Consider the following 21,276-nt stretch of genomic DNA (forward strand, 5'->3'; position numbering starts at 1 on the left):
TAGAAGGGAGTGGATCTCTGCTTGGACCAGTAGAAGGGAGTGGATCCCCGTTTGGACCAGTAGAAGGGAGTGGATCTCTGCTTGGACCAGTAGAAGGGAGTGGATCCCCGTTTGGACCAGTAGAAGGTAGTGGACCTCTGCTTGGACCAGTAGAAGGAAGCGGATCTGTGCTTGGAATAATAGGAAGGAAGAAGAAGAAGAAAGACAATCTCTGCTTGGAATGGAAGAAAGAAAGGAATCCATGCTTGGACTGGAAAAGGAGGGTGAATCTCTAGATCAGATGTGAGTCCCTGCTTGGGCCAGAAGAAGGACGGGGATGTCTGTTTGCAAGGGAAGAAGAAAGGTGATCTCGGCTTGGATGAGAAGAAGAAAGTGGATCTCTGGACTTGAAGAAAGAAATGGACCTCAGCTTGGACCAGAGGATGGGAGTTGATCTCCGCTTGGAATGGAAGAAGGCACTCCATCTCTGCTTCAACCAAAAGAGGTTGGAACTCTGTTAGGATTGAAACAAGGGAGTGGAACTCTGCTTGAACCTGAAGCTGATGGAACTCTGTTTGGACCAAAAGAATGGAGTGCATCTCTGCTTTAATCTGAAGAAGGGAGAGGAACTCTGCTTGGAAAGAAAGAAGGAACGGGATTTGTGATTGGACCAGAAGAAGAAGGTGGGTCTCTGGACTGGAAGAAGAAAAATTTGGTGTCCTTAAATCAGCTGAAGGTGGATCTTTGGACTCGAAGAAGGAATTAAATCTCTACTTGGGCCAGAACATGGGAGTGAATCTTTGCTTGGAATGGAAGAATGAAGGCAATCTCTGCTTTGACCAGAAGAAGGAGGCAGATTTCTGTTGGGACTGGAAAAGGCAGTGGGTCTCTACCAGGACTAGAAGGGTGTGGATGCCTGCTTGGAATAGAAGAAGGAAGGTGATCTTTGCCTGGGCCAGATGAATGGAGTGGATCTAAGCTTGCAGGACAATAAGGAAGGGGATCCTTGTTTAGACCAAAAGGAGGATTTCTGAAATGTAAGAAAGAAACAGATTTGTGCATGGACTGGAAGAAGGGAATGGATTTTTGATTGGAATGGAAAAAGAAAGGTGATCTCTGCTTTACTAAGACTAGGTGGATTTTTGTTAGGACTGAAAAAGAAAGTGGATCTCTGCTTGGACTCGGAGAAGGGAGTGGATCTTTGCTTGGACCAGAACAAGAGAGCAGATTGAAGTTGAGCTCTACTTTGACCAGAAGTTGAATCTCTGTTGGGACAGGAAGAATGGAGTGGATCTCTGCTTGGATCGGAAGTTGGATCTATGTTAGGACAGTAAGAAGGTTGTGTATCTCTGCTTGGACCAGAAGAGATATCAGCATATCAGATCTTTGATTGAACAGGATTTATGGAATCCATCTTTCAAAAGTTTGTCCTTAAAAACTGTTAGTGCCAAAGTAAAAACAATCAATTGCAGTACTCATCTGTGTTGTCTATGAGCAGTTAGTTTTGCTAGTGCACTGGTACACTTCTACAGAACGGACTCTCTCCTCCCTTTCCCTCCCCTCCCCCCCCCTTTTCTGCAGCCCCCCATCTTTCTCTCTCCTCTCCTCCTCCCCACTATCTCTTTTTCTCTCACTCATTCTCACTCATTTTCTTTCATTCTTTCTCTCGTTCTCGCTCTCTCTCTCCTATTTCACTCATTAGTTCTCTCATTCTTTCTCTCTCTCTCTCATTCTTTCTCTCTCTCTCTCTTTCATTCTCTTTCTTTTTTTTCTCTCATTCTTTCTTTCTTTCTTTCTTTCTTTCTTTCTTTCTTTCTTTCTTTCTTTCTTTCTTTCTTTCTTTCTTTCTTTCTCTCTCTCTCTCTTATTTCACTCATTCTTTCTCTCATTTTTTTCTTTCTTTCTTTCTTTCTTTCTTTCTTTCTTTCTTTCTTTCTTTCTTTCTTTCTTTCTTTCTTTCTTTCTTTCTTTCTTTCTTTCTTTCTTTCTCTCTCTCTCTTTCTCTCGTTCTCTCTCTCACTCCTCTGTCTTTCTTTCTTTCTTTCTCTCATTCTCTCTCTCTCTCTCCTATTTCACTCATTCTTTCTCTCACTCTTTCTTTCTCTCGCTTTCTCTTTTTCTCTCTTTCTTTCTTTCTTTCTTTCTTTCTTTCTTTCTTTCTTTCTTTCTTTCTTTCTTTCTTCCTCTCTCTCTCTCCTATTTCACTCTTTCTTTCTTTCTCTCTCTCTCCTCTTTCTTTCTTTCTTTCTTTCTTTCTTTCTTTCTTTCTTTCTTTCTTTCTTTCTTTCTCTCTCTCTCTCTCCTATTTCACTCTTTCTTTCTTTCTCTCTCTCTCCTCTTTCTTTCTTTCTCTCTCTCACTCCTCTTTCTTTCTTTCTTTCTCTCGTTCTCTCTCTCTCTCCTATTTCACTCATTCTTTCTCTCACTCTTTCTTTCTCTCGCTCTCTCTTTCTCTCTCTTTCTTTTTCTTTCTTTCTTTCTTTCTTTCTTTCTTTCTTTCTTTCTTTCTTTCTTTCTTTCTTTCTTTCTTTCTTTCTTTCTTTCTTTCTTTCTTTCTTTCTTTCTCTCTCTCTCTCCTATTTCACTCACTCATTCTTTCTTTCTTTCTTTCTTTCTTTCTTTCTTTCTTTCTTTCTTTCTTTCTTTCTTTCTTTCTTTCTTTCTTTCTTTCTTTCTTTCTTTCTTTCTTTTTTCCTTTCTTTCTTTCTTTCTTTCTTTCTCTCTCTCCTATTTCAATCTCTTTCTTTCTTTCTTTCTTTCTTTCTTTCTTTCTTTCTTTCTTTCTTTCTTTCTTTCTTTCTTTCTTTCTTTCTTTCTCTCTCTCTCTCTCTCTCTCTCTCTCTCTCTCTCCTCTTTCTTTCTTTCTCTCTCTCTCCTCTTTCTTTCTTTCTTTCTTTCTTTCTTTCTTTCTTTCTTTCTTTCTTTCTTTCTTTCTTTCTTTCTTTCTTTCTTTCTTTCTTTCTTTCTCTCATTCTCTCATTCTCTCTCTCTCTCCTATTTCACTCTTTCTTTCCCTCACTCTTTCTTTCTTTCTTTCTTTCTTTCTTTCTTTCTTTCTTTCTTTCTTTCTTTCTTTCTTTCTTTCTTTCTTTCTTTCTTTCTTTCTTTCTTTCTTTCTTTCTCTCTTTCTCTCTCTCTCCTCTTTATTTCTTTCTCTCTCTCTCTCCTCTTTCTTTCTCTCTCTCTTTCTCTCTTCTTTCTTTCTTTCTTTCTTTCTTTCTTTCTTTCTTTCTTTCTTTCTTTCTTTCTTTCTTTCTTTCTTTCTTTCTTTCTTTCTTTCTTTCTTTCTTTCTTTCTTTCTCTCTCTTTCTCTTTCTCACTCTCTCTCTCTCTTTCTCTCTCTCTCTTTCTCGCTCTCTCTCTCTCTTTCTCGCTCTCTCTCTCTCCCCAGAGGTCTCTGGTAGTCTCCCAGTGTGGATGTCTCCGGGCTCCCACACACACACATACCAGGGAGAGGAATCACTGGTCAAGTGACTCATAGTGGGGAGTGAGCAGGGAGGAGGGTACAGTGACAGTCTATGGGGGGGGTTGAAGACTGAGGACTCCCGTTCTCCTCTGCTCCCTCCTCTCCCCTCCTGGCTGACTCATGCAGGTTTCATACCCAGTTGGTGAGGTCAGCGGCTATACTGGGACACAGACAAGGAGGGCAGGGGGGGGGGGGCAGTACAAAGGAGAGACTGCAAGTAGCGACGTGCTTAGTAGATGACGCCGGTGTGCGAAATGCGGAGACGGTGTGCTAAGGCAGCAAAAAAAAATGGCTTAAAGTTGGAAACATTTTAGAGATAATAGTTTAGTAAATGGGGCACATCGATGAATGAATGCCACCATGCCGTCCAAGGACATTCATAAGTTCCTAAAGTAGAACTCTGGGTAAAACTTTTTTCTAGTTTTGGATGGCGCATGGAAGGGTTAGAGGATTTGTCAGGTTTTTAATGATGTCTGTGTCACCACCACTCAATTCCTATTGTGTCTCCCCAAATTAAGGGGCAATCCCACCTCTGGTGTCCCCATTGAGAGATTTCACCTCTACACTTCTCCTGGAGACAACTGGAACATTTTGAATTAACATCACTTCCTGTCCAGGTGATGTGGTCACCAGGACAGGAAGTAAAAGGAAATCTTTACAAGGTGGACTGCAGGTGCTTAGTCTATGGCCTGGAGGCCACATGGGGCCCTTTGGTGCTGATAGTGTAGCCCTCAGTCCCCATCTTTGGGTTACCTTACTACGTACGTGGGTGCATGCATATGTTTCCATGCATTTTACACATGTAGGGCAGCGTCCCATGTAGGGCAGCCCATCCGTTTCAATATGCTGCCCTACGGGCGAGAAACACAAAAAAGAAATTCCACATAAAAGTTTACCACCACTGTTCCAAACCTTCGCTACTCTATCAAAGTTCTAGCTGGAGTTCCACACTGAATAACTTTGTACTAAATGCTACAATGTCTCTGTATCCCGATACGAATGTTTTAATGACTCTGTAACCTGATACAAATGTTTTAATGTCTCTGCATCCCTATACGAATGTTACAATGTCTCTGTATCCCGATACGAATGTTACAATGTCTCTGCATCCCGATACGAATGTTACAATGTCTCTGCATCCCGATACGAATGTTACAATGTCTCTGCATCCCGATACGAATGTTACAATGTCTCTGCATCCCGATACGAATGTTACAATGTCTCTGCATCCCGATACGAATGTTACAATGTCTATGCATCCCGATACAAATGTTACAATGTCTCTGTATCCCGATACAAATGTTTTAATGTCTCTGCATCCCGATACGAATGTTACAATGTCTCTGCATTCAAATACAAATGTTATAAGGTCTCTGTGTCCTGTAAAGAATGTTATAATATCTCTGTGTCCTGTAACGAATGTTATAATGTCTCTGCATCCCAATACGAATATTATATTGTCTCTGTGTCCTGATAGGAATGTTATAATGTCTCTGTGTCCTGATACAAATGTTATAATGTCTCTGTGTCCTGTAACGAATGTTATAATGTCTCTGCATCCCGATACAAATGTTATGTTGTCTTTGTGTCCTGATACGAATGGTATAATGTCTCTGCATCCCGATACGAATGTTATAATATCTCTACAGCCTGTTACAAATGTTAGAATGTCTCTGTATCCTGATACGAATGTTATATTGTCTCTGCATCCCGATACGAATGTTACAATGTCTCTGCATCCCGATACGAATGTTACAATGTCTCTGCATCCCGATACCAATGTTTTAATGACTCTGTAACCTGATACAAATGTTTTAATGTCTCTGCATCCCGATACGAATGTTACAATGTCTCTGCATCCCGATACGAATGTTACAATGTCTCTGCATCCCGATACGAATGTTACAATGTCTCTGCATCCCGATACGAATGTTACAATGTCTATGCATCCCGATACAAATGTTACAATGTCTCTGTATCCCGATACAAATGTTTTAATGTCTCTGCATCCCGATACGAATGTTACAATGTCTCTGCATTCAAATACAAATGTTATAAGGTCTCTGTGTACTGTAAAGAATGTTATAATATCTCTGTGTCCTGTAACGAATGTTATAATGTCTCTGCATCCCAATACGAATATTATATTGTCTCTGTGTCCTGATAGGAATGTTATAATGTCTCTGTGTCCTGATACAAATGTTATAATGTCTCTGTGTCCTGTAACGATTGTTATAATGTCTCTGCATCCCGATACAAATGTTATGTTGTCTTTGTGTCCTGATACGAATGGTATAATGTCTCTGCATCCCGATACGAATGTTATAATATCTCTACAGCCTGTTACAAATGTTAGAATGTCTCTGTATCCTGATACGAATGTTATATTGTCTCTGCATCCCGATACGAATGTTACAATGTCTCTGCATCCCAATTTGAATCTTACAATGTCTCTGCATCCCAATACAAATTTTAGATTGTCTCTGCGTCCCAATACTGATATTAAAATGTCTCTGCATCCCGATAAGAATGTTACAATGTCTCTGCATCCCGATACAAGTTTTATATTGTCTCTGTGTCCCGATACGAATGTTACAATTTCCCCGCATCCCAATACAAATGTTACAATATCTCTTTATCCTGATACAAATGTTATAATGTCTCTGTATCCCGATACAAATGTTATAATATCTCTGTATCCCAATACGAATGTTCCATGAATGACATCTATGGTACACAGGCACACACGTGTTTTATATAAGAGGTGAAGTGGCGGCCACACACACATGTGCGGGAGACAGACGGGATCCGGAGACAATCTAGAACACGTGTTTTACATTTAGAAGAAGACGGATAATTCCAGGGAGCCACGTATCCCGGCAACTAAGTATTTACTGAAGACTCATCCATTGAAATCCAGACAATCGGCGGAGTCTTGTGCAATCCAACGTGGGATCTATTCACTTTATATTAATGGTAAATTCTTACCCAGTCGTGCATGGGATAGACTTTGGCCGGTTCAGCAGGAACCAGACACATCTCGATCCATACATGGGCACGGAGGTTGTACAGAGATCCATCTTCCCATCCACTTATGTGCAACAGCTCTGCCGGGTTTACCCCGATCGATCAGTTCCGCCACCTATAGCCTGCAGTGCCGATCAGTGTATTCTGATGGAGGGGAAGTCTCTCCGCTGTTAGAATACAATAGCTCAGCGGGGATTCCCCCATCCACATCGAATGTGAAGATGATGGAATCGGGTCAGTTCTTTCATTCAACCTGCTGGCTGAACGAAAAAAAAAAAAAAAGTCCATCTATGGGCTGCCTTCATTTTTAAGTATTTGAAATCTGACCTCCAACCCCCCCTTCAGTCTTGCACAGTTGTACCGGCTCCTCTCCTGTACTGGCTTACTCTGAAGTTACTGCACACTGTGAGATTCCCACAATGTGCATCAGAAGCTGCAGCAAGTCCCATAGAGATGGTCTCAATTCCTGGCTGGAGGACACCCAACATCTTCTCCAGTGGTGTATTTAAGTTTTGTGCTGCCCTAGGCAAGACTAAAATTGGGAACCCCCCTCACCCTCCTATGTAAAATGTGCCCCACTCCTTCCTTTTTAATGGATGTGACTCCCTCCAAAATTGAAGGACTACAAGTCCCAGCATGAACCCCTGAGATCTCACGAGGGGGGGGGGGGTGAAAGGGGGTGGGTGAGAGAGGTGAGAGAGAGAGAGAGAGGGTGTGAGAGAGAGAGAGGGGGGTGAGAGAGGGGGGGGAGAGGGGATTAGAGACCGAGAGAGAGAGGGGGGGTGAGAGAGGGGATTAGAGACTGAGAGAGAGGGGGGGTGAGAGAGAGGGGGGACATGAGGGAGAGGGGGGGGGATGAGAGAGAGGGGATGAGAGAGAGAGGGCGATGAGAGAGAGAGAGGGGGGGTGGGAGAGGCAGCTCTAGCAACTAGTGGCCAATAGAGTCTAAGGTGGAGGGGGGCTTTTTTGATGCCCCCCTGCAAAGTGCCGCCCTAGGCCTGGGCCTTGTTGGCCTAGGCCAAAATACAGCACTGATCTTCTTGGCATTTTGGCTAAGATCAAATGTAGTATCTGTTCTTATCAGTGATCCAGTGGGGGGCGATGTGCTATCATCTGACCTGACCAAGGTTGGAGTGGGGGCTATGAAGCTCTGGGGGGCTTGGAAGGTTAGAACTGGCTTGAACAGAAATCGGGCGCCCACAGGCAGTAGGGGCACGGGAGAAATTCCCCTGGAAAGTTGGAAGAGCCCATTACCTCCTGGTTTGAACGTTCTACCTTGCCTGGCCATGGGCTGGGAGTGCAGAAGGTCCATGGTGTCTGTGCCCCCTGGGTATGGTCACCCCTAGGGGTGCTCTAAGTAACACAATGGTGTGGGACCCCACGGTGTGAAAAGGCCACCAAAAGCTTTTCTTTCTGTACTGCGCCTTTTAGGTCCTGGCCTTTTGGCTATGTCCGGGGGCAATTTTTGTCTACCAGGCCTCAGGGCCTAGGCCAATGCACATTTGGCACGGCCACTTTTTTATTTTTTAGTAATTTTTCCTCCCACTCTTTGTCACTCTTTCACATTCGTGTGTATTTTTCTCAGGGATGAAGGGTGTAAGTCCTTGGGTTTGCCCTAACGTCTAGGAGGAGGATGTGTGGCCCTCAGGTTCCTTCCTCTCCTGCCCTTGGGGGGTCTCTCTTTGGGAGAGCCCCTCGACCAAGTATTCAATGGTCGGCTTCAGCTGACCTACAAGAACGGGGGGAGGATGTGTTGCCCTCAGGTTCCTTCCTCCCCTGCCCCTGGGGGGGTCTCTCTTTGGGAGAGCCCCTCGACCAAGTATTCAATGGTCGGCTTCGGCTGACCTACAAGAATGGGGGGAGGATGTGTTGCCCTCAGGTTCCTTCCTCTCCTGCCCTTGGGGGGTCCCTCTTTGGGAGAGCCCCTCGACCAAGTATTCAATGGTCGGCTTCGTCTGACCTACAAGTATGAGGGGAGGATGTGTGGCCCTCAGGTTCCTTCCTCTCCTGCCCTTGGGGGGTCCCTCTTTGGGAGAGCCCCTTGACCAAGTATTCGATGGTCGGCTTCGGCTGACCTACAAGAACGGGGGGAGCATGTGTGGTCCTCAGGTTCCTTCCTTTCCCTGCCCTTTGGGGGGGGTCTCTCTTTGGGAGAGCCCCTCGACCAAGTATTCGATGGTCGGCTTTGGCTGACCTACAAGAACAGGGGGGGGGGGGATGTGTGGCCCTCAGGTTCCTTCCTCCCCTGCCCCACGACCAAGTATTTAATGTTCGGCTTCGGCTGGCCTACAAGAACGGGGTCTGCCAGGCCTTCTGGCTAGGCAGACCATTGGAAACCCTTTGTCCCTGTCAGGAGCCTTGTGCCCCGGGGGATCAGAGTAGAGGTCCTGCCCCTTCCGGGGGTGGACTAAAAGCACACCCTTAAGTGTGTGTTTCACATGCACTTTTTTGTAGACTTACGGGGTTTTTTCATTCTAGGTTTTGCACCACCACGGATTTAAGGAAAAAAAAAAACATGTGTCAAACACAAGGCTCAAGGGTCGAATCCGGCCCTCCAGGCCATTTTATGTGGCCCTTGCCCCTGTCCTACCTTGGTCCTCCTCCAGACCCTGCACTTTCTGCTTCCCTGCAAGCCCCAGATTCTTCCCAGCAGCAATACAAGGTAAGGGGGGTGTACTGTGATGTAAGGGAGCGTGGGGGACCTTTGACTTCTGATGGTGGGGGGGGGGGGGGTTCTTGCCATCTGATGTAAGAGGGGGTGGCGTGCTCTAGACATCTAGTCTTACCAATTTAACCGTCCCTTTGAAGGCGACCATAATGCTGATGCGGCCTGCAAAGAAATTGAGTTTGACACCCCTGATCTAGGGCTTTGCTCCCCAGACTGACTGTCTCTGGCCCGTCCCTTTCATTCTTTGTCTTTCAGTTCTTTCAATCATGGAGGCTCAGTATCACATTGGGGTGTTACCTAGGGTTGTCTACATGCAAATGTAGTCTGCCTATGAACACCCTCTCCTGCAGACTCACACCCACCCGTCCAGGAATTTTGATATTTGCATGACTTAGGGGGATTATAAAGCTTTTTCATGTGGGCACAGTTATAATTAGGGCCGGGACAAAGAGTGGGCAGGAGGGGCAGCTGCCCTGGGCACTGTGGTATCCTCTGAGGTGCAGGGGCACCACAGGGAGACTGGGGGGAGGGGATTTGTGTTGGGTGGGGAAACTTGGGGGACAGCAGGGGGTAAAAATTGTTCTAGGAGAGGAAATTTGGGGGGGGGGGCTGCTAGGAAAGGTGTTTTGGGGGGATTTGTGGGAGGGGGATGAGGGAAGAAGAGTTTTGCTAGAAGTGGCAATATGGTAGAGGGAGGAGGGGATTTGTGCTAGGAGGGGACATTTTTTGAAGGGGGGGATTTGGGCTAGTAGAGATGATTGAAGGGTATTTGTGCTAGAAGGGGAGATTTGTGCTAGTAGGGTAGATGGGAGGGAGATTTTGAAGTGGGGGGAGAGGATGAATACTCATAGGAGATATTTGAGGAGTACAGGGTTAGTGTTAGGCAGAGTTTTTTTTAAGGGGGAAAAGGGGGGGGGGTTGTGGAGAGTGAGGATTTAAGTTAGGATGGGGGATGGGGGGGGCAAAGGTTAGTGCTGAGAGGGGGATTTCAGCAGGGGGCAGATTTGTGCTGGGAGGAGGGGGATTTTATGTTTAGGAGGTGAGCATGCAGATTACTGCTTTTTTTTTGGGGGGTGGGGCGGTTTCTAATACCTAATACATCTTGGGGGGGGGGGTGCAGTTTGGCATGTTGCACTGAGCCCTAGATGACCTTGATCCCAGAACCGGAGCCGGGACAAGGGGTGGGCAAGAGAGGCAGCTGCCCTGGCCACTGTGGTATCATGTGAGGTGGGGGAGCACCACAAGGAGACTGGGGAGAGGGGATTTGTGTTTGGGAGGGGGAATTTGGAGGAGTGGCAAAAGGGGGCAAGAATTGTTCTAGGAGGGAAAATTTGGGGAGGTGTGCTAGGAGTGGGGATTTGGGAGATTTGTGTTGGGGAGGGGGGGGGGGGGTGGTTGAAGAGAATTTGTGCAAGGATGGTCGGGGGGTGGGGGGGTCCGAATTTGTGCTAAGATCTGAATTTTTTTGTGAGGGAGGGGTAGATTTATGCTAGTAGGGATGACTGGGGGGTATTTGTTCTAGGAAGGGGGGAGGATTTGGAGTAGGATTTGCGCTCAGAGGGGAAATTTGAGGGGTAGCGGATTTGTGCTAAGAGGGGGAATTTTTTTTGGGGGGGGGCAGGGGGAATTTATTTATGCTGGGGGGCATATGGGGAGAGATCAGATTTGAGCTAGGGGAGGGAGGGATTGGTGCCAGGAGGAAGATTTCAGCAGGGGGGTAGATTTGTACTGGGAGGAAGGGGGGATTTATGGTTAGGGGTATGCAGATTAGTGCTTCATTTTTTTTTTTGGGGGGGAAGGGGGATTTTTGCTAACACATATTTTTACATCTTGGGGGGGGGGGAGCGCAATTCGGCATTGCGTGGATATGGCAGCAAAGTATCAGGTGACAACACGTTCCAGAGCTGCCATTTTGCAGACTTGGTGTCACTGCCCCGCCTCCTGTCCTGGTGACACCCACCCTGAGCTCCTTCCCACCCATAAGTTCATCCAGGTACCTCCCACTCCCACAAACAGCAACAACGTTCGCTGCAAGCCTGATTTCAGCTTTCAGCTGGTGACATTGTATAAAGCCATCCTATTCCTTTTGTATTGACCTGTACTGTAATGGTTCTGCCCCCTCTACGCTGTGTAAACTGTTGGCGCTATATAAATCCTGTATAATAATAATAATATTAGTAGAAAATTAACTAAATTGGAAATGATCTTTATAGCAGCAGCCAATCAGATGCTCCCATCTGACCTGAATAGAAAAGAAGCAGGAAAAAATTCCTGAAAAATGTAATAATAAATGCGGCCGACGCGAAAATGCCAGCGGACGAATGGCTGCGATATCAGGTGACGGTTCAGGAAAGTACACGAGGGTGGGGCCTGTGCCTTTAAGGCGCTATAAAAAGAAAATTCCTTTGTGTACGACATCATCTTCAGCCAGCCAATCAGGGAAGAAAAGGGGGCGGGACCTCCCACAAGTATGTGAACTTGTTCATTCATAAAAAAAGAAAAAGGGAGTAGGGCAAATTCTGCAGATTATCTCCCCTCCCCAGTTATGTTACTGCAGAGCCTCTCACTTAAGATGTAGGCTGCTGTGGATGAGGGGCACACTGAGGAGGAACCACAAGTCCCAGCATGCTGTATAGAAAATTTAGGTAATATTTAGGCTCATTCACTGGCATGATGGGGACTTGCTGTTCTTCAACTGTGGCACATGCCAAAATAGTGGCTACCCCTTCTCAACGGCAATCCTGGGGGGGTACCCTGCAGATGATCGCAACCTGAGGGTTTTCTGCTGCAGACCCTCTCACTAAAAAATACATAGGGTGCTGCAAATAGTGCAGTGTACCAGGGGAGTCGTTCAAGTCATTAAGTGGTGTATAAAAAGGTTGGGTGAGCAGCGCAATAACACAATCAGTGATTGAGGAACCACAAATGCCAGCATGCTCAGGGCAAACTAGGCCCTGAAGCATGGCAGACAAAGGGCTGAGCATTATATATGCTCGTTAACTGGTTAATGAGCTGCATGTATGCTGAAACATGGTGTTCTTCAACTGTCGAAGGTGCCAAAGTGGAAAATAAGCCCTTCCAGTGACCGAGGAACCACAAGTACCAGCATGCTAAGGGCAAACTAGGACCTGAGGAATGGTGTACAAAAGGGCTGAGTATTAGGTGTGCTCGCTAACTGGTTGATGAGCTGCATTTATGCAAAACATGATGTTCTTCAACTGTCGAAGGTGCAAAAATGGAAAATAAGCCCTTCCAGTGACTGAGGAACCACAAGTACCAGCATGCTGAGGGCAAACTAGGCCCTGAGACATGGCAGACAAATGGTTGAGAATTATATATGCTCGTTAACTGGTTGATGAGCTGCATTTATGCTGAAACATGATGTTCTTCAACTGTCACAGGTGCCAAAATGGAAAATAAGCCCTTCCAGTGACTAAGGAACCACAAGTACCAGCATGCTAAGGGCAAACTAGGACCTGGGGAATGGTGTACAAAAGGGCTGAGCATTGGGTGTGCTCATTAACTGGTTGATAAACTGCATTTATGCTAAAACATGGTGTTCTCATAGGCGTGCGCAGGGGGTGTGCCAGGTGTGCCTAGGCACTCCCTAATCACTAGGTGCAGTGCTGATTCCCCCGCGTTGGCCCTCCTGCCCTGCAGTGCGTCTGGCTTCCCTCCTCTCCTCTCCCCCCCCCCCCAGCTGCTGCAGGGGATGTTTCAGGATGGAGATGGAGAGTGGGGGGCTTCCTTTTCTAAATGAACACAGTGATCCCACTCACTCACTGAGTTCATTCACAACTGAAGCATAGTAAACTGTTTATTATGCTTCAGTTTGAGAATAAACAAGGAGCGGTTTGGCAGCAGAGAAAGGCATGTGTGTTTGAGCTTTTGGGTGAACACCCTAATGTGATAGGCTGCACACACCTATGGGTGTTCTTCAACTGTCACAGGTGCCAAAATGGAAAATAAGCCCTTCCAGTGACTGAGGAACCACAAGTACCAGCATGCTCAAGCCAAACTAGGACCTAAAGCATGGCTACGAAAGGGCTGAGTATTAGGTGTGCTCGTTAACTGGTTGATGAGCTGCATTTATGCTACAACATGGTGCTCTTCAAATTTCGCAGGTGCCAAAATGGAAAATAAGCCCTTCCAGTGACTGAGGAACCACAAGTACCAGCATGCTCAAGGCAAACTAAGACCTGAAACATGGCTACAAAAGTGCTGAGCATTTGGTGTGCTCGTTAACTGGTTAATGAGCTGCATTTTTGTTGAGACTTGGTGTTCTTCAACTATCACCAGTACCCAGTGCTATAGGAGTGTATGACCCCATGAACAGAGGAAGACCAGACTCTTCCTTCCCATGCTGATATTTCTATAATATAGAATAAAAATCTGGGGGAACCATTTTCTATTGGCTGCTGCAGGTAGGAGGAGCCAGAAACTCATATGTGACCTCAGGACCTGAGATCTCACTTCTTTGGTGTTCTATCACCAATAGCCAGTGCTATATAGGAGTTCATGACCCCATGAAACGAAGAAGACCAGGCTCCTCCTCCCCATGATGATGTTATAAAATAAAATAAAAAAAATGGGGGGAACCATTTTCTATTGGCTGCAGCAGGTGGGCGGAGCCAGAAACTCATGTAGGATCTCAGCACCTGAGATCTCACTTCTTTGGTGTTCTTCAACTATCACCGGTACCCAGTGCTATATAGGAGTGTATGACCCCCATGTACAGAGGAAGACCAGGCTCTTCCTCCCCATGCTGATGTTATTATAATATTTAAAAAGAAAATACTGGGGGGGGCTATTTTCTATTGGCTGCTGCAGATAGGCGGAGCTGGGAACTCATGTGGGACCTCTGGATCTAAGATCTCACTTCTATATTGAGAATTGGTGCAGATATCTCAGTTCTGGGATTCCCAGAAGATCAAAGAAACTAGTGGGTAACTCAGCCCAACAATCTACACTCAATAGAGAAATATAAATTCTGCGTGGAGTGGCCTTTTAAGCCAGCCATTTTTCCATTGGCTGTAGCAGGTAGGCGGAGCTGGGAACATCCGTGCGACTTCAAGACCTGAGATCTCACTTCTTTGTTGGGAACTGGTGCAGATATCTCAGTTCTGGAATTCCCAAAGTTTGAAGAAACTAGTGGGCAACTCAGCCCAACAGTCTCCACCTAACAGAGAAATAACAATTCTGTGTGTAGTGGCCATTTAAGCCAGCTATTTTTCTATTGGCTGCAGGATGTAGGCGGAGCTGGGAACTCATCTGAGATCTCACTTCTTTGTTGGGAACTGGTGCAGATAATATCTCAGTACTTGAGTCCCCAAGAGATTAAAGACACTAGTGGCCAACCCAGGCCAACAGTCTCCACCCAACACAGAAATATCAGTTGTGCGTGGAGTGGCCCTTAAGGTGGGCCATTTTTCTATTGGCTGCAGTGGGTAGGCGGAGCCGGGAACACCCGTGCAACTTCGGGACTTGAGGTCTCACTTCTTTGTTGGGAACTAATGCAGATATCTCAGGTCTGGGATTCACAGAAACTAGTGGCCAACTCAGCCCAACAGTCTCCAACCAACAGAGAAATATCAATTCTACGTGGAGTGGCCCTTTAAGGTGGGCCATTTTTCTATTGGCTGCAGCGAGTAGGCGGAGCCGGGAAAACTGGTGCATCTTCGGGACCTGAGCTCTCACTTCTTTGTTGGGAACTAATACAGATATCTCAGTTCTGGGATTCCCAGAAACTAGTGGCCAACTCAGCCCAACAGTCTCCACCCAACACAGAAATATCAGTTGTGCGTGGAGTGGCCCTTAAGGTGGGCCATTTTTCTATTGGATGCAGTGAGTAGGCGGAGCCGGGAACACCGGTGCAACTTCAGGACCTGAGCTCTCACTTCTTTGTTGGGAACTAATGCAGATATCTCAGGTCTGGGATTCCCAGAAACTAGTGGCCAACTCAGCCCAACAGTCTCCAACCAACAGAGAAATATCAATTCTACGTGGAGTGGCCCTTTAAGTTGGCCATTTTTCTATTGGCCGCAGCGAGTAGGCGGAGTCGGGAAAACCGGTGTAACTTTGGAACCTGAGATCTCACTTCTTTGTTGGGAACTAATGCAGATATCTCAGTTCTGGGATTCCCAGAAACTAGTGGCCAACTCAGCCCAAAAGTCTCCACCCAACAGAGAAATATCAATTCTACGTAGAGTGGCCCTTTAAGTTGGCCATTTTTCTATTGGCTGCAGTGAGTAGGTGGAGCCCGGAAAACTGGTGCAACTTCGGGACCTGAGATTTCACTTCTTTGTTGGGAGCTAATGCAGATATCTCAGTTCTGGGATTCCCAGAAACTAGTGGCCAACTCAGCCCAAAAGTCTCCACCCAACAGAGAAATATCAACTCTGCGTGGAGTGGCCCTTTAAGTTGGCCATTTTTCTATTGGCTGCAGCGAGTAGGCGGAGCCGGGAACACTGGTGCAACTTCGGGACCTGAGATCTCACTTCTTTGTTGGGATCTAATGCAGATATTGGGATTCCCAGAAACTAGTGGCCAACTCAGGCCAACAGTCTCCACCCAACAGAGAAATATCAATTCTACGTAGAGTGGCCCTTTAAGTTGGCCATTTTTCTATTGGCTGCAGTGAGTAGGCGGAGCCCGGAAAACCGGTGCAACTTCGGGACCTGAGCTTTCACTTCTTTGTTGGGAACTAAGGCAGATATTGGGATTCCCAGAAACAAGTGGCCAACTCAGCCCAACAGTCTCCACCCAACAGAGAAATATCAATTCTACGTAGAGTGGCCCTTTAAGTTGGCCATTTTTCTATTGGCTGCAGTGAGTAGGTGGAGCCCGGAAAACCGGTGCAACTTCGGGACCTGAGCTTTCACTTCTTTGTTGGGAACTAATGCAGATATCTCAGTTCTGGGATTCCCAGAAACTAGTGGCCAACTCAGCCCAACAGTCTCCACCAAACAGAGAAATATCAACTCATCGTGGAGTGGCCCTTTAAGTTGGCCATTTTTCTATTGGCTGCAGCGAGTAGGCGGAGCCGGGAACACTGGTGCAACTTCGGGACCTGAGATCTCACTTCTTTGTTGGGATCTAATGCAGATATTGGGATTCCCAGAAACTAGTGGCCAACTCAGGCCAACAGTCTCCACCCAACAGAGAAATATCAATTCTACGTAGAGTGGCCCTTTAAGTTGGCCATTTTTCTATTGGCTGCAGCGAGTAGGCGGAGCCGGGAACACCGGTGCAACTTTGGGACCTGAGCTCTCACTTCTTTGTTGGGAACTAATGCAGATATCTCAGTTCTGGGATTCCCAGAAATTAGTGGCCAACTCAACCCAACAGTCTGCCCCCAAGAGAGACATATCAACTCTGCGTGGAGTGGCCCTTTAAGTTGGCCATTGTTGTAACCCATACTGGACTCATCCATTATATTTCATTTACACCATCCGCAATGCATTGGTAAAAGACTTTCCTATTTATGGCCAATAGCCAATGACTTTCATGGTTAAACATCAGATATTTTTCAGCATGCTGGTCATTTTCCAAAACAATCCCAGAGCCCATTATTGCTCAGCAATGTTCCTATAAACTTCACTCAGATGTGTGTGTTCTCAGGCTCAGGATCTCATATTGGATCCCTTCAATCCCTTACATGTTGTATTAATTATCTGCACATGGCAATTTTACCAATCTTCAATGTGCTCCTGCGCTAACACCCATCCCCCGCCCCCCCTCTGCGGGTGACGACATTGGGGTTGCAACACTTCGCACTTTCCCTGCGTTCAATATTCTTTTTCCTATTTCCTGGTGACACATACCGCAATGAATGCTCAAGGCCATTACCTTTTTGTTTGGTTGCTGACTGTGCCAAATCAAACTTTGCTACCAAACTTTCTCCTAAACTTTTATTTCAACTTTTCCTTGTGGATTCGGTGACCAAACTTTGTTACATTTACTAATCCAGGACCCCAAATATTTCTCTCTAGACTTGTATATTGATCATCTCCTTGATGAAACTTTGTATCAACTTCATTTCCATGCTTCAATCTGCTACAAAGTGTCACCAACACTAAAGATGTTTTATCAGTGTTCTCTGGATTGCAAGCTCTTGTGGGCAGGGGTCTCCTTCCAGTTGTCTGATGTTATGTATTACATGTGACCCCTTTACCGGTTCATTGTACAACACTACAGAACATGTTGTTGCTTTTTGAAGGATGATAGGAAAATAACAGTAATCATCATTATAACATAGTGTGAGTGGGACAACAGAGTGTAAGCTCCTTTGGTGCAAAAACTAAGAGGCAGCCCGGTGCCACCCAAACCAAAAGATAAAAGGATAAAAGGTGTTCTCTATACAGCACTTCTGTATATGTCAGAGCTATATAAATGTATGATAATGATAGTGTGTGACTGTGGGCGGATATTAAAGTGTAAGCTCCTCTGGTGCAGACACTGATGTGACTGGCTCAATGTTCCCTGTACAACACTATGGAGCTATTCAAATCTATAATGTTAGTGTGTAACTGGTGGGATATTAGAGTGTAAGCTCCTCTGGTACAGAAATTGATGGAAATGGCTCTGTGTGACCTGTACAGCACTATAGTATATGTAAGAGCTTTATAAAAGAATAATAAATATAGTGATTGACATTAAAGTGTAAGCTCCTCTGGTACATAAAGTGATGTGAATGGCTCTGTGTCCTCTATACAGCACTATAGTATATGTCAGAGCTATATAAAGAATAATAAATATAGTGAGTGACATTAGAGTGTAAGCTCCTCTGGTACAGAAAGCGATGTGAATGGCTCTGTGTCCTCTGTACAGCACTATAGTATATGTCAGAGCTGTATAAAAGAATAATAAATATAGTGAGTGACATTAGAGTGTAAGCTCCTCTGGTGCAGAAATTGATGGAGATGGCTTTGTGTCCTCTGTACAGCACTATGGAATATGTCAGAGCTATATAAAAGAATAATAAATATAGTGAGTGACATTAGAGTGTAAGCTCCTCTGGTGCAGAAATTAATGTAAATGGTTATGTGTCCTCTGTACAGCACTATGGTATGTGTCAGAGCTATATAAAAGGATAATAAATATAGTGAGTGACATTAGAGTGTAAGCTCCTCTGGTGTAGAAATTGATGGAAATGGCTCTGTGTCCTCTGTACAGCACTATGGAATATGTCAGAGCTATATAAAAGAATAATAAATATAGTGAGTGACATTAGAGTGTAAGCTCCTCTGGTGCAGAAATTGATGGGAATGGCTCAGTGTGCTCTGTACAGCACTATGGTATATGTCAGAGCTATATAAAGAATAATAAATATAGTGAGCAACATTAGAGTGTAAGCTCCTCTGGTGCAGAAATTGATGAAAATGGCTCTGTGTCCTCTGTACAGCACTATAGTATATGTCAGAGGATAAAAGGATAATAAATATAGTAAGTGACATTAAAAGGATAATAAATATAGTGAGTGACATTAGAGTGTAAGCTCCTCTGGTGCAGAAATTGATGGAAATGGCTCAGTGTCCTCTGTACAGCACTATGGTATATGTCGGAGCTTTATAAAAGAATAATAAATATAGTGAGTGACATTAGAGTGTAAGCTCCTCTGGTGCAGAAATTGATGTAAATGGTTATGTGTCCTCTGTACAGCACTATGGAATATGTCAGAGCTATATAAAAGGATAATAAATATAGTTAGTGACATTAGAGTGTAAGCTCCTCTGGTGCAGAAATTGATGGAAATGGCTCAGTGTCCTCTGTACAGCACTATGGTATGTGTCAGAGCTTTATAAAAGAATAATAAATATAGTGAGTGACATTAGAGTGTAAGCTCCTCTGGTGCAGAAATTGATGGAGATGGCTTTGTGTCCTCTGTACAGCACTATGGAATATGTCAGAGCTATATAAAAGAATAATAAATATAGTGAGTGACATTAGAGTGTAAGCTCCTCTGGTGCAGAAATTGATGGAGATGGCTTTGTGTCCTCTGTACAGCACTATGGAATATGTCAGAGCTATATAAAAGGATAATAAATATAGTGAGTGACATTAGAGTGTAAGCTCCTCTGGTGTAGAAATTGATGGAAATGGCTCTGTGTCCTCTGTACAGCACTATGGAATATGTCAGAGCTATATAAAGAATAATAAATATAGTGAGCAACATTAGAGTGTAAGCTCCTCTGGTGCAGAAATTGATGGGAATGGCTCAGTGTGCTCTGTACAGCACTATGGTATATGTCAGAGCTATATAAAGAATAATAAATATAGTGAGCAACATTAGAGTGTAAGCTCCTCTGGTGCAGAAATTGATGAAAATGGCTCTGTGTCCTCTGTACAGCACTATAGTATATGTCAGAGGATAAAAGGATAATAAATATAGTAAGTGACATTAAAAGGATAATAAATATAGTGAGTGACATTAGAGTGTAAGCTCCTCTGGTGCAGAAATTGATGGAAATGGCTCAGTGTCCTCTGTACAGCACTATGGTATATGTCGGAGCTTTATAAAAGAATAATAAATATAGTGAGTGACATTAGAGTGTAAGCTCCTCTGGTGCAGAAATTGATGTAAATGGTTATGTGTCCTCTGTACAGCACTATGGAATATGTCAGAGCTATATAAAAGGATAATAAATATAGTGAGTGACATTAGAGTGTAAGCTCCTCTGGTGTAGAAATTGATGAAAATGGCTCTGTGTCCTCTGTACAGCACTATGGTATGTGTCAGAGCTTTATAAAAGAATAATAAATATAGTGATTAACATTAGAGTGTAAGCTCCTCTGGTACATAAAGTGATGTGAATGGCTCTGTGTCCTCTATACAGCACTATAGTATATGTCAGAGCTATATAAAAGAATAATAAATATAGTGAGTGACATTAGAGTGTAAGCTCCTCTGGTGTAGAAATTGATGAAAATGGCTCTGTGTCCTCTGTACAGCACTATGGTATATGTCGGAGCTTTATAAAAGAATAATAAATATAGTGAGTGACATTAGAGTGTAAGCTCCTCTGGTGCAGAAATTGATGGAGATAGCTTTGTGTCCTCTGTACAGTACTATGGAATATGTCAGAGCTTTATAAAGAATAATAAAAATAGTGAGTGACATTAGAGTGTAAGCTCCTCTGGTGCAGAAATTGATGGGAATGGCTCAGTGTCCTCTGTACAGCACTATGGTATATGTCAGAGCTATATAAAGAATAATAAATATAGTGAGCAACATTAGAGTGTAAGCTCCTCTGGTGCAGAAATTGATGAAAATGGCTCAGTGTCCTCTGTACAGCACTATAGTATATGTCAGAGCTATATAAAGAATAATAAATATTGTGAGTGACATTAGAGTGTAAGCTCCTTTGGTGCAGAAGTTGATGGGAATGGCTCTGTGTCCTCTGTACAGCACTATGGTATATGTCAGAGCTATATAAAATAATAATAAATATAGTGTGTGACATTAGAGTGTAAGCTCCTCTGGTGCAGAAATTGATGGGAATGGCTCAGTGTCCCCTGTACAGCACTATGTAATATGTCAGAGCTATGTAATTGTAAAATAGTAAGCTGTGACTGGGGTGAGGACATTAGAGTGTAAGCTCTTCTGCACCACAGACTGATGCTTTATTCAATACAACATTCCTCAGCAGAGTGAAACAATTGCCATGTCTTACCTGTGGCTTCTTGTCTACTGATCTCCACCAGAAGAAGCAGCAGGAGAGACTTCAGTAAGGTCCAGGATTCCATGTCTGTGGTGCCCCTCTGTCTGTTGGGTGGCACCAGGCTGCCCAGGTCTGATGTGTAATAGTGACAATCTCTAACCTATACCCCAGTGCTGTGCCAGTCTCTATGCTATGCCAGTCTGCAGTTAGTGGTCTCCTGCTCACTGGTTGCCACGTGTTGGTCTAGGTGAATGGTGGTTGGTGCCAGCTCTTCCCTGGCGGTCTCTCCTCATTCCCTCTCTTTCTCTCAAGGAATGAATGAGTCACTCTCCTTTCTCTCCTGGCACTCTGAACTGTCTCTGGCTGTCTGGAGGAAGGAGTGAGTCACACACAGACCCCCTCTCTCTCTCTCTGCCCTGCTGCCCTCTTTGTGGAGAGAATTGCCCCCTTCTTCACCAACGTTACTAACTCTTCCT

At 44.7% G+C, this 21,276-nt stretch overlaps 1 protein-coding gene across 1 annotated transcript in view; it reads right to left on the reverse strand.

Moving 5' to 3' along the window:
• The window catches only part of TNFRSF12A (TNF receptor superfamily member 12A), a 38,050-nt gene extending 17,109 nt beyond the window's left edge, over positions 1-20,941 (reverse strand). Inside the window, exon 1 of the mRNA XM_082260128.1 lies at positions 20,813-20,941. Coding sequence (XP_082116254.1) covers positions 20,813-20,885 — 73 coding nt within the window. The 5' untranslated portion in view covers positions 20,886-20,941. The remainder of the gene's footprint in view (positions 1-20,812) is intronic.
• Between the last annotated feature and the right edge of the window lie 335 nt (positions 20,942-21,276).

Source organism: Pelophylax lessonae, assembly GCF_965119305.1.
Source record: "Pelophylax lessonae genome assembly, chromosome: 6".
In the NCBI taxonomy this organism is placed as follows: Eukaryota; Metazoa; Chordata; class Amphibia; order Anura; family Ranidae; genus Pelophylax; species Pelophylax lessonae.